At 43.8% G+C, this 12,511-nt stretch overlaps 5 protein-coding genes across 5 annotated transcripts; 1 reads left to right on the top strand and 4 right to left on the bottom strand.

Moving 5' to 3' along the window:
- Positions 1-418: 418 nt before the first annotated feature.
- On the bottom strand, positions 419-2,247 carry L199_002538 (uncharacterized protein; the record flags this gene model as incomplete). Its single annotated transcript, XM_064888281.1, has 5 exons — positions 419-549; positions 617-1,433; positions 1,506-1,597; positions 1,850-2,044; positions 2,220-2,247. The coding sequence occupies 5 exons, from the start codon at positions 2,245-2,247 to the stop codon at positions 419-421; spliced, it is 1,263 nt and encodes a 420-aa protein (XP_064744353.1).
- Positions 2,248-3,024: 777 nt separating this feature from the next.
- Positions 3,025-4,638, bottom strand: L199_002537 (S-adenosylmethionine synthase; the record flags this gene model as incomplete). Its single annotated transcript, XM_064888280.1, has 4 exons — positions 3,025-3,802; positions 3,859-4,109; positions 4,251-4,359; positions 4,586-4,638. 4 exons carry the CDS (start codon positions 4,636-4,638, stop codon positions 3,025-3,027), a joined length of 1,191 nt encoding a protein of 396 aa, XP_064744352.1.
- A 423-nt stretch (positions 4,639-5,061) lies between these two features.
- Positions 5,062-7,550, bottom strand: L199_002536 (uncharacterized protein; the record flags this gene model as incomplete). Its single annotated transcript, XM_064888279.1, has 13 exons — positions 5,062-5,112; positions 5,240-5,260; positions 5,334-5,392; positions 5,471-5,477; positions 5,545-5,756; positions 5,868-5,998; positions 6,059-6,134; positions 6,208-6,313; positions 6,400-6,484; positions 6,575-6,714; positions 6,854-6,969; positions 7,056-7,145; positions 7,211-7,550. 13 exons carry the CDS (start codon positions 7,548-7,550, stop codon positions 5,062-5,064), a joined length of 1,434 nt encoding a protein of 477 aa, XP_064744351.1.
- Positions 7,551-8,186: 636 nt separating this feature from the next.
- L199_002535 (serine/threonine-protein phosphatase PP-X isozyme 1) lies at positions 8,187-9,770 on the bottom strand (the record flags this gene model as incomplete). Its single annotated transcript, XM_064888278.1, has 9 exons — positions 8,187-8,319; positions 8,383-8,438; positions 8,497-8,565; positions 8,633-8,697; positions 8,762-8,837; positions 8,910-9,196; positions 9,283-9,373; positions 9,524-9,647; positions 9,745-9,770. The coding sequence occupies 9 exons, from the start codon at positions 9,768-9,770 to the stop codon at positions 8,187-8,189; spliced, it is 927 nt and encodes a 308-aa protein (XP_064744350.1).
- A 563-nt stretch (positions 9,771-10,333) lies between these two features.
- On the top strand, positions 10,334-12,102 carry L199_002534 (uncharacterized protein; the record flags this gene model as incomplete). The annotated part of the gene is made up of 2 exons (XM_064888277.1): positions 10,334-10,832; positions 10,940-12,102. 2 exons carry the CDS (start codon positions 10,334-10,336, stop codon positions 12,100-12,102), a joined length of 1,662 nt encoding a protein of 553 aa, XP_064744349.1.
- Between the last annotated feature and the right edge of the window lie 409 nt (positions 12,103-12,511).

The raw sequence follows: 12,511 nt of genomic DNA, 5'->3' as shown, positions 1-12,511 counted from the left end.
CTCCGATTGACTAGGACAGTCCTGATAGCATTATAGTAATAGTAACGATGATGAATATTGAGTGGTGGTAGGAGACGAAGATGAATGAATGTTCGAGATACGAAATCAAGTTCAACCGTTACGACTTTTCAAGGTTGATGATGTCAGGTGGCAAAACAGGTTAATCCGAAAAAATCATTCAAGACAACTCGCAATGATCTTTGAATGATGGATTGTGTCGAATGACAATGTTCATCTATCAGACTCTGGTCCTCATCCTCCTGACGGACAGATATGCAGCACACAATTGATCGTTAATGGAAATATCATGGCATAACATCTCATGACTATCTAGAATAAAGTAAAGTGAAGAACTTCTGATAACCTATATAAACAACGCTATCCCCCTTTCATGCAAAAGAACATCCGAAGCTTCCGCTTACTTGAAGTTCTTACCGTCAGCCCATTCTTTACCGTCAACGACGAGGTCCCAAGCCATGGCACCTTCGAAGAACTTCTTGTCATCGGCGTTACCGTCAACGTCAAGCTTCTTGTATGAGTATGATTCCCCTGTAGTCGAGCCAACACCATCAGCACATGCACAATACGCTGTTAAATAGGTTCAAAGTGTACTCACAATCAGGAGCAACGTTGATGACAGGTTCGATCTCTTGACCTCTGATAATGACAGCACCAGAGATGATGGAGTCATTGGCTTTACCTAATACACCAACTGAACCGAACAAGTATTTTCGGGAAGCTTCAAGTCTGTTGAAGAATCCACCAACTTGGTTGGAAGACATGAACACCTGAGTGAGTTCTTCGTTGTATTTGAAGTCTACTCTCCAGATGGAGAATCCCTCTCTGTCGAATTTCTCGTAGAACCATTCGAGGGAACCACCAGCACCTCGAGTATCCAAGTTGGAGTATTGTCTCTTCCACTCTTCCAAGTTGAAAGCAGATTTGGGCAAGTCATCGAGAGGGTTCTTAACCTTGGGTTCAGCAGGTACTAAAGGTTCTTCCTCTTCCTCGTCAACTTCCTTGGCCTTAGGGGCTTTAGGAGCCTTAGGTTCCTTTGGGGCCTTTTCAGCTTTTGGCTTTTGTTCCTTGGCGGGAGCAGCGGGTGGGGTAACCTTCTCGATCATGACGGTAGGGTTGAAGATCTCAAGAAGTTGAGGGTGGTTGACGAAGGTCTCAAAGTATCGGATAACGTTGGGGATCTTAGCTCGAGCTTCACCATCGATGACAGTAGCGAAGAGTTGAGAAAGAGCAGAAACGACAAAGACATCGGCAAGGGTGATTCGTTCGCCGACTAACCAAGTTTTGGAAGCAAGGATATTATCAACGACGGAAAGTCGCTCGTTGATCTTCTTGACGATACCGTCGAAGTTGGGCTTGTTGTAAGGAAGGTCACCCTTGAGTTGTCGGTTGGCAAGAGATCCAGGGATTAAGAGCTACAAGAGGGTGGAGAGTGAGCTCCATGTATCGACTACATCCCAAGTCGGGTGGTGCAGAATCAAACTAACCTCTTGATCAGCGGTACATTGCCATTCGTGAACTTCGACTTTTTGTTTAGGGTCGGAAGGGAGGAGAGTGGAGTTGGCACCGAGTTCGGCGACTATCACCACACAGGTACAAACCAGATATCAGTTATCTTTCTCTGTGCGTAACAGCTGAGAGTCTTATGTGACATAGAATGATATACGATAAAGAGATCAGAGGTATGACGGTACCACCCGCCGGAAGATTCTCGACACAATGTCATTAAGACAGGGATAACTGAGAAGTAAGGTCTCATCATTGAAGGTGTATGTGTGGTGGACAGAACAGAAGATTGGGGGATTGATGTGACAGGGATATTCCGACTCACGGTATTCGGCGATAGCACCAGACTCTCTAAGAACGGTACCATCCTCAAGTTCGAGGATGGGAAGGAAACCGAATGGGTTCTTGGCCAAGAACTCTGGAGTCTTCCAGTTGGCTTTCATGTCGAACTTGGAATCCCAGTTGAGCTCTACACCGGCAAGAGCGGCGGCAGCTCGCACTCGTCTAGCTCGGCCGTTTACTGAGGGCGTTTGAGTGGGAATGAGATCATGACAGACAATCGATTGGGAGTTGAAGGTTGAAGGTGGATTAGGGTTGAACGAAAGTGTCGGGCAAGGGGAAGAAAGGAAGAACTAATCGATCAGCTTCCACCGAAGGTGAATACACGAGATCATATGAAGAGATTGTCAGCTCACCAGCAGTAGCAGTCAAAGTAGGGGCCATTTTTGATGATATTATATGTTTGTTTTGTTGAAGAGGAAGAAGGAAAGAGAGTTGAGAGATGTTCAGTTAATGGTCTGTCATCGACTCGTCGTGATCAGAGAGAGCTCCGCTGAAAAAGGTGAAATCCATCACACACAACTTTTTTGACGTCGAGGTACATTTCGCCATACACGGGGTTATCCGGGATTGTTCACTCGACACGACAGTGTGGCACAACATCGTAGGAGCAAGACCGTCAAAGCCGCCTCTATCTGTCCATGTCTGGTGAGTGCGATGCTGATGCTGATGCTGATGCTGATGCTGATGCTGACAGATATCGATGCAACAGGTAAGATTGTGGGCGGTTGAGCGCATTTGCATATATTTATGTAAAGCTATTTATTTATGATGTTTTAACTATTTTTATCGTTTGAAAACGTCTATATGATGTTTTTAATCTTGCCGCAACTGATTATTCTATAAGATGATAATGCGGTGAGAAACACACAGTAAAATAGTACAAGCCTAATCTGCCGGTATATCAAATTCGACCGTATATTGATTCGAAAGTGACACCGAGAGATAGATAGGGGGTATATGATGGTTGGATGGTGTATATGATAAATGCGGGAATAATCGATCGATGACAATCAAATGAAAGAACCAAAAGCAAAGAGTCTAGGTGGTGTAAAGTAAGACAGAACAAGACGAGGAGGAACTCGTACTGATGACAGAGTCATATGGAAAAAAAGAACAACCAAAATTACACTAAACTACCAAGAAAGGAAACACACCAACTTAGAAGTTGAGTTGTTTAGGTTGTTCCCATGAGTAAGCGGGGTTACCGAAGTGACCGTAAGCGGCGGTCTTGAGGTATTGGGGTTGTTGGAGGTTGAGGGCCTTGACGATAAGTCCAGGTCGGAGGTCAAAGTTTTGTCGAACGATTTGGACCAATTCAGCATCGCTCTTCTTACCGGTACCGTAAGTGTCAACGAAGATGGAGAGAGGTTCGGCAACACCGATGGCGTAAGAAAGTTGAACCAAAGCTCTTCGGGCGAGACCGGCAGCAACGAGGGATTTGGCGATCCATCGAGCAGTGTAGGCAGCAGATCGGTCTACCTTGGACCAATCTTTTCCAGAGAAGGCACCACCACCGTGAGCACCCCATCCACCGTAGGTGTCAACGATGATCTTTCGTCCGGTCAGACCGGCATCACCTTGAGGTCCACCAATGACGAATCGTCCAGAAGGTTGGATGTGGTAGATGACCTTGTCATCTAACAAGTTCTTAGGGATGACCTTCTTGATGATCTTCTCCAAGATCTCAGATCGGAGATCTTCAGTGGTGATTTCCTCGGCGTGTTGAGTGGAGATAACGACGGTGTCGACTCGGATGGGGACCATTGCTCCATCTTCACCCTTCTTGTATTCAACGGTGACCTGGGTCTTGGAGTCCGGTCTCAACCAACCGAGAGAACCGTCTCGTCGAGCGGCAGCCATGGCGGCGTTGAGCTTGTGGGAAAGCATGATGGTGAGGGGCATCATCTCGGGGGTCTCGTCGGTAGCGTAACCGAACCTAAAGACGATGGTTATCAGCTGGATTATACGCAAATCGTGATGGAAAGCACCCACATGATACCTTGATCACCGGCACCGATCTTCTCAAGAGCACCATGGTCCAAACCTTGAGCGATATCGGGAGATTGTTGTTCAATGGCAACCAAGACGTTACAGGTCTTGTAGTCGAATCCCTTGTCGGATGAATCGTAACCGATTTGTTTGATAGTGTCTCGGACGACTTTCTGGTAGTCGACTTGAGCCTTGGTGGTGATTTCACCGAAAACCATGATCATACCGGTTTTAGCGGCGGTTTCACAGGCGACCTGTGGAAGTGCATGAGATGTCAGCATTAGATAGGATAGGGGCGGAGAGGGATCTGTCGAAAACCTCCGTAAGGGAGACTCGTAGATATGGATTGGGAGAAAGGAAAAAGGAATGTACACTCCTATAGAGATCTTACTCACCTTGGAGAAAGGGTCTTGGGCAAGACAAGCATCAAGGATAGCATCTGAGACTTGATCACAGATCTTGTCTGGGTGACCTTCACCTACGGATTCGGAGGTGAAAAGGAAGCTGAGAGATGGGACAAATCAAGTCGGCCGAGGGAGATAATGGGTTTAGGATGAGGATGATGAAGACGGGAGGTCGAATAGCGAAGAAGAGCAATGAACAAACGGGTAGGCGGAAAAGAGAGGGAGCGTTGTCAGTATCAACATCCTCTCATCTCATCTCATCCATAATATCAAAGGCAGCACAAGAAACGTGCGTCTGACTTCAAGAAGAAAAAACTTCTACTCACTGGCCAGGAGCGAGCTCGGCAGAAGGTCCGTTTCCATTCAATACGCCAGTCATCTTGATTTATCTATGTATGTATGTTTTTTGAGTTTTTCTTACGATTCAAGAAGATTAAAAAAATGGAATATGTGGAATGAAGAAAGTGAAGAATGATAAAATGACGATTGGATTTATGTTGACTCTGGATCGAAAAATCCTTTTTTTGCTAGTTAGCTGGCAAAAGAAAAAAAATGATAACGCACGGTCCGTGTTTGACTCTAATGGCACGATACTACTCTGCAATAATATTATTATGGAATGTCTTGTTATGGCGTGATACCAGGGGTAAAAACAGAAACCCATTTCAAAGGCAACCCTAGAATATCATGAACCCTGACTACATGCAAAGCGGCGATGACCGATCATCACTGTGGCACAAGACAACCCATCCGAGGAGAAGCATTCCATACATAAGACACCCTACACGAAAGCTGACAAGTACTATTTGATCTGAAGGATATGTCTGTACTTGTGTAAAGATCTCATCGTGGGCTATTCCAGAATCAGCAACAAAGTGAATGATTTTTTTTCCGAAGATGATGAATGACGAATGAGCTCGTCAGTATCGGACTTTCGATCCCAAAGGAGGCTATCAGACAAGTATAACCCTTATACTCACCTCGAGGTAAGGTAGTTCGAGCTATCGTAAAAGCATTGATGCAATCAGTACTGCTTTTGAACAGCGTTTGAACATGTGAATATGGTTCACCCACCTTCTCAAATATCTCTTTCTCGCTGTTGACAATAATCTCTTTACCATCTGCTACCCAGACTACATAGCATGAGAAGGAGATCAGCGAAGATGCATCGCATCGTTCCATATTGAATGTGAAGGAGATGAATTACTTACCACCTTGCTATGTTACCATGAGGACATGAGACCATATAATTAGTCAAGAATACAAATCAGGAGTAAACACTCACCGATCCCTCCACCCTCTCACCCATTGCATACTCATTCAACACCCAACCTTTTTGAATCGCCCTATACCTCAAAGTCTTCATGAGCGTATCATCCCCAGTATTTCCCAATAACATATAAGGCAGACTCTCAAGGGGACAAAATCGGATATCAATTTGTCGGTGGATTGAATTGGTTCGAGGTAATTTAGTCAAAGCGAGGACTTTCTTTTCGCCTAAAGGATCACGTAGATATTCCAATTTACGACTGATATCAGTACAAGCCATACTGTGCCTTCTCTTGGAAGATACGGGGGACAGTTGACGCTAATATAATATTCACTTACCTCTCGAAAACAGTTGATCCTCCTGAATCAACCCTTCTTGAATCAAGGCATTCATGACTTTCCCCATAAGACTATCAGGCGCATATCCACCTTTCTTCGATTTATCCTCTCGATCTCGTTTGGGAAAAGACCTGTGAATGCATCAGATACGGTAATATGTACAGGAAAAAGTGGAAAATCGTATCACTGACTTGTGCCAGACGACCATATCGATATCACTACTGACATATTCACCCCTTCTATATGATCCCATGATTGCATAGCCGACTGTCACATTTGCAATGGCAAATCATGGATTTGTAAAAATCAAAGTCCTATTGTAAGTATCATTTAGACGTACGAGTAGGATCGACCTTGTTCAAAGCATTTTGGATCAATTTCTCAAATTCTTCAACTTCACTTCGAGGAATCATCAGATCCATGTCTTTGTGGTATTTGATTGCGAGCTGTATAGATTCAGAGTCGAGGATGAGTCAATACAATATCCTTATATTTTCTTTACCCCTTCTTCCAGAACCGAAACAATGCTTACCTTCTGAGCATCAGATACTTTCCTACCATATTCTTTATCCTTGGCATTCAAAAGATCTTCCAGTGTTCTAGCCCCATTATCAACACTGAGAATTGGATCAATGACATTCTTAGTTAGCCGTCCGGTATATGTGTGTATATTATGGGATTGGAAAGGCGATTGATACTTTACTTACTAATTTTGAGCTTTGATTTTACCGAATCCATGTACTCTATTGATCTTCACCATAGCTTTCCACTTTTCGTCCAATCCTTCTAATTCCGGTACGAGACCATGTTCGATTATATCTCTTATCAATCGCCATGTGACACCGTTCTGAAAAGTACCATCAGACCAAGAATGCCAATCACGTTTTTAGTGTGGTATGATTTGAGGTCAGACAATAAGTGAGAAAGGGCCCGGTGTGATGTTGGATGGTAGGATGTACGAAAAGTACTATTGAGAATAGACTCACCTCATCAGACAAGACACTTTCAATATCCTTCAGTCTCAAAGACGGTCTACTAATCCCACCGTCAGGTCCAGCTAATAGCGAGATTGATCTCAGGGCATCTCTATAGTCCGTCGATTCTTTAGGTGCTTGGTATCATCAGCACTGGAAGCGAAGGCAGCAAACACAGTGTAATCACAAGAAGATAGGGTATTCTCATACTCACTTGAAGTAGATGGTGTAAGTTGTCTCCACGATTGCATGTCCCTCAAAGCGTCTAATAACTGAGCGGTAGGGACAGTCAAATTCTGGTATTCTGCCAAAACCCAAATGTCAACAAGAGGAACCGCCGCGATAAAACCCATATATTTGTAAACTCACCATCACCGTAATCCTTCTTGATCCCATTCAAGAATTTTACCCTCTGAGTAGGTGAGGGTAAGTCCAAGTAATCTTCTGAAGAGGGTTCTAAAAGTCCTCCATCGTTGGTGGTTGTCTTCTTCCTCAGAACGGAAGAAGAAGTGAGGAATGATCTGTATGAGATCGATCCCGATGCTGATCTCAGTCCAGCGATTGAGGTCGGTAAGACCGTATAGCTATTTCCTGATGGAGTTGCACCATCGTACTTGAATGTGGTAGATGGTCGTACTGAGTTAGGAAAACGTTTGGTGAGGAGCACGTTGGACCTCAGGGGTAGTCTGACTAATCTCGAAGTAGCCATATCGCAAAGTGAGTCTTGAAGTAGGCAAACTTAAGAGTGAAGTGGGATACTTGACCTTGTTAGACCTCTTTTTATATACCTTGAGCTATCAAGTTCCACAGGGCTCCGACAGCTTGTCAGGGTCAGAGTGAGTACTGAATCTTGACGAGATCGTGAAGGTTGACATGAGTGAAATCATCTTTCCTTCTCCATTGTACGTGAAACTTCCAGTTGAAATCACGGGTTCAAGATGCTTCAGTAGGTGATCATCAGCAGTCATCAGACACGGTCCGTGCGTGTATAGCTCAGGTAGAAGCAGAAGCACAAGCAGAACAGGGAGAAGAGGGTGAAACATCTCAACATTCCTCTTCCTTAGCATTAATTACGCTCGGATCACTTGTTCCGTGCCTGAAGAGAGGGATGTGATGGTCTATCGATGGCTGATGTCAGATTATAATTTAACATGATTGCTGATGCTGATGCATATTCTTGTCGATCTCCTTTCTCTATACTATGTGATATGATACAATTTCAGATCTAGCTAATTCAAGATGGATAATTCTTGTTCATCTACCTCCCTCCTCCCTTTCGCCGTTCGCCCCATTCCACTGTTCTATCCATTCCATTCGATGTATATTTACAACTTCCATCTCACATCTATAAGAAATACTCATGCATCATCGGTCTCTTCTGCGGTATACTCCTCGCGTCCTGAGGAGCAGCGTCAAATACTTTATATTCCTGACGCAGGTTTTCGTCCAATTCCAATACACTGGCTGTATTACCGCATCTATGTTCTCACCAGCGATCAGCCATACAGTCATTGCAGAAGTGGATTATATGGTGTACTCACCTGTAACAGTAGTTTGGTGCTGACCATACTGTCACTATCTTCCTATCGAACATCAACTATAAGACAAATGTCAGTTATCGACCAGCTTTTGGAAAGATGCTGGGTACAGCTAACCTTGTATCCTTCCATCACCAACTGATGTGCTCTAGCTATCAATTCTATGTCATTCTCATGATTGAATTGCTACGATGACACAAGGTCAGTATTTCCGTGGTGTCAGGGTGTAAGGTGGAGAAGAAACAATACTCACCCGCACCACATCATCACCAAATAAAAATCCTGCTCCTCTAGGTGACATACCCCATCCATTTATGTCTGCACAACGTCACAAAAAAGGTTATGAGCTATTCTCGAGGCCGTCAAGAGTTGATTGGCTCACCATCTGGATCTGACCATAACAAATCGCACATCGGTCCTTCATGCGGTACTTCCTGACGACGATCTATTACTCTTATCTAGTTCATCCGAACAAACACAATATCAGTCCTGATGAGCATCTACGATGTCAAATTGATAGTGTCACTCACATGATCTAACCTAGTAACTTGCGGACTCAATCCACCATGTACGCAAAAGACCCTTCCATCCACCACACACCCCAAACTTAAATAATCAAAAACATCACAGCAATATCTCCACACATTCGAACTTCCGTATTTCCTCTGACATTCATCGTAAAAACCATATACCTGAGTGATCTGACGGGATTCATGATTCCCTCTTATCAAGGTGATTCGATCGGGATAGCGGACTTTGAGTAAGAGGAGGAGAAGGAATGTCTCGACGGAGTGGAATCCTCGATCGACGAAATCACCTATCGATCAAGTAGTTTAGATTGAATATCAGTCTGTCTAATACAATGAGGCTACGATATTGTAAAGAAGTAGAGAATGTACCCACCCATGAAGATGTAATTTGTTTCAGGACAAAAACCACCTATCTTGAATAATTCCATCATGTCGAAGAACTGACCATGTATATCACCGCATATCTACAGGAATGTTAGCATGATTCATACATAACATTGAAAGAAGGTAGATGTAGAATTTCATCGTATTCAAATGCTCTGTATCCTCGTATACTCTATGATACACTACCATATACTTAAAAGTTGATCAACAGCAAAAAATACCAAACTCACCGTCACAGGGCTATCCACATACTGCACATTCCCTTCCTCCATCAATATTTCTTTGGCCTTCTGGCATAATTCCTTAACTGCTGATTCAGGTATTATCTCGCATCGCTTCAGTTGCGCTATCTGTCTACAGAGTACAATGAAGTAATTAGCCTCCTTCCCCTTTTCCCTCTGATATACCGCTGCGCCCCAAGGATAAAACAACGAAGGAAGAGAGTACTTACTTATCCAGATCAGAGGATAATGACATTCTTCAGATATACTACACCTCACTTGATCTCGAACTTCACTTGCAGTCCTGAAATGATCTAATGGCCGGGAAAACAATGGGGTCTGATTCTTCACTTGTTGATACCTGAGTTGTGGAGTCGTGTTGCCTGTTTCTTGATATCACTGTCGTGCTAAACTTACTTCCAATGGATCTATTGGAGTGCTCTCGGTCCTGGTGTTTTTGCTTGTCCTTTTGTTTTATATCGTGTACGATGAATGTCTATGAATTGAAGTGGAGACTTTAGTGAATTGGATGTTTTTGGTGGCAAATGAACGAAAGGAAGACAATAGACGTCAATAGTTGGTGATCTAAATGGGTAGCTCATTTAAGATACCTAAAGGTGGAGGTCAGTCACCTCGTCAAGAGAACATTACTTTTGACTGCTAGAGTGATAGCTGTGTACTATAAGTTATACATCGCCTCTTACATGTGTTCATATTCCACTCTCAATTTACCACAACAATGTGATCACATCCCGATACGACCTTAATCCTTCCAGTCCATTCAGTAGTAGAGGAGGTAGAAGAACAGACAGCATAAAAATGGAATCAAGTCGAAGTCCCATCCTCACTCCCCTCTCCCCCTCATCACTCCATTCACCTCCCCCACTATCCTCCGCAGGTCTGTCATCAAGGATCACCTCGTCGATCAACACCGTTCATCCTAGGATCAGTACCCTTCTACCTAACTCATCGGGATATCTGGCATTCTTCTCTAGACCTAAACAAGAAACCTTTCAAAAGAACAAGAAACGGTCGAATTCGTTGTCGAGTTATTTTAGGAGTTTACCTGGAAGATTGCATAGGTCTTTCTCTTCAACTGTCTCCAGAGGAGGCCCAAAAGACAGACTGAACTCAACTGCTAGACCTCAAGAGTACGTGAGAAGAGAAAAGGAGAAAGTTGGAGTTACCAGGGAAAAGGAGTGGAAGGATGTTGAAGATGAATGGAAATCTCAAGCGAAAGGATCAAAAGAAGGTTACATGCAGTGTCTCAATGGTGCGAAATGTATCATCATCACTGATCCGATTGGTGATTTGACCGGTAAGTCTGACTAAGGTTTCAGTCTCCGATCATCACCAGTGATCTGAATCAAACTGTACCAACTCATCATGTGGACTGTGAGCTGACGATATACCTCCTACACATAGACGAATTCCTCCAATCAACAGTCATCATCTCTTCCTCTCAAGAACCATGCCCTCATGTTTCCGACATAGCGCACCCATCCTCTAGACGCAGATCATCTTCCACTCCCGAGGTGAGGCGTCCAATTTTACCAACTCTACCTGGCAAATCCAACTTGTCGCCTGTTCCTCCTTCGCCAGCATCGTATACACCTCTTAAATCGAGTAGCGCGGACCACGATGGGATTCATAGAGATGGATCACATGAGGTAGAAATGATGGATGATAATGCTAGAATACTAGATGTCAGAGCGGGAACAGCAAGTTCGTCGACTAGGAGAGTACCGACACAGAAATCTGTTCATCCCACTTTAGGTAACAAGTCGACTGAGAATGGGGAAATGGTCAACCATCATTCAATCCCAGAAATGGATGATTCAGAAGAAGAAGATTTGAAGACACCTCGACAAGTGGATGAAGATGTCTTTGAACCGCTCATTTTCCCTGTGCCAAGAGTCAAGCAACGTATTCCTGATCATGGTGACATCACCTTCGAAGTCGATTATGCCTCAGCATCAACAACCAAAGCAGACTCTCCAACCACGATCTATTCACCTTATAACGTGTATACCCCTTATCCACCCTCACGCCCATCAGCACCTGTTCCGCCATTGACTACTCCCTCTGAAAGAGCTTCCCTAGTACTCAACCCAGACGAGTACGAATATCTCTTACCTCTACAATCAATCGACATAATCAACACGCCGATCTCGGATCATCATACATCCAGCTCGCATCATCACTACTCAACCCGCATCAAGAGATCACATTCCACATCGACACCATCTTCTTCGACCGCTAGACCTATCGTCCGACCCAATAATACATTAAACAACGATACTCCAGTATATTCTCTTCAAGGAGTCTCACAGTCCCTTTCAGTCCAATTGCCAGCAACCACTTCAACTTACCAACCGAATTTTCAGGGCCGTACAAGAGATGTATATCGCGAACATCTTCGAAGAGCCGTAGTCCAGCAATACAACGATTCGCCTACTCCCCGCAAACCTCCGAACCAAGGGCAGGGAGATATGCTGGTAGTGACTGATCGAAGAGGGCAAGGGAACGGGTTGAGAAGGGCGTTGGGCAGAGGATTATGGTATAAGAGGAGTAGGAATGGAATTTAGAGCCAAGTTCGGAATTCAGAACAGACGATCGTCTTGGAATGATTGTCGATTCATTTCTCCTGACTTGTTAAGCTTCTGGGCGATAGATAGAAGGACAATTACATTGGATCATTGAATTTTTACGGTATCATATGGACAATTCCTATCTTTGTACAGTACAGTATTTGTATATGGCATTCGTAAAGTTGTAAATCATCATCCAATCCATTCGTTGTAAAGTAAGTGACTTGGATCTAAATATCTAAATATCGTTGTATATGCGAAGTCAAAGTCAACATTCATGCATGTAATTTGTACAAAGCCACAGGAAAAGAAATGTAGACGAGGTATACTACTCATTATTTCCATTCCTCATCTTAGAGATAAAGATGAAAACTGACCCTTGGTAAATCTCATAGAAGGGATAAGT

The sequence above is a fragment of the Kwoniella botswanensis genome, chromosome 1 (assembly GCF_036426115.1).
Source record: "Kwoniella botswanensis chromosome 1, complete sequence".
Lineage (NCBI taxonomy): Eukaryota > Fungi > Basidiomycota > Tremellomycetes > Tremellales > Cryptococcaceae > Kwoniella > Kwoniella botswanensis.
Note: the sequence above shows the minus strand (reverse complement) of the source record. Positions and strands in the feature narration are given on the sequence as shown.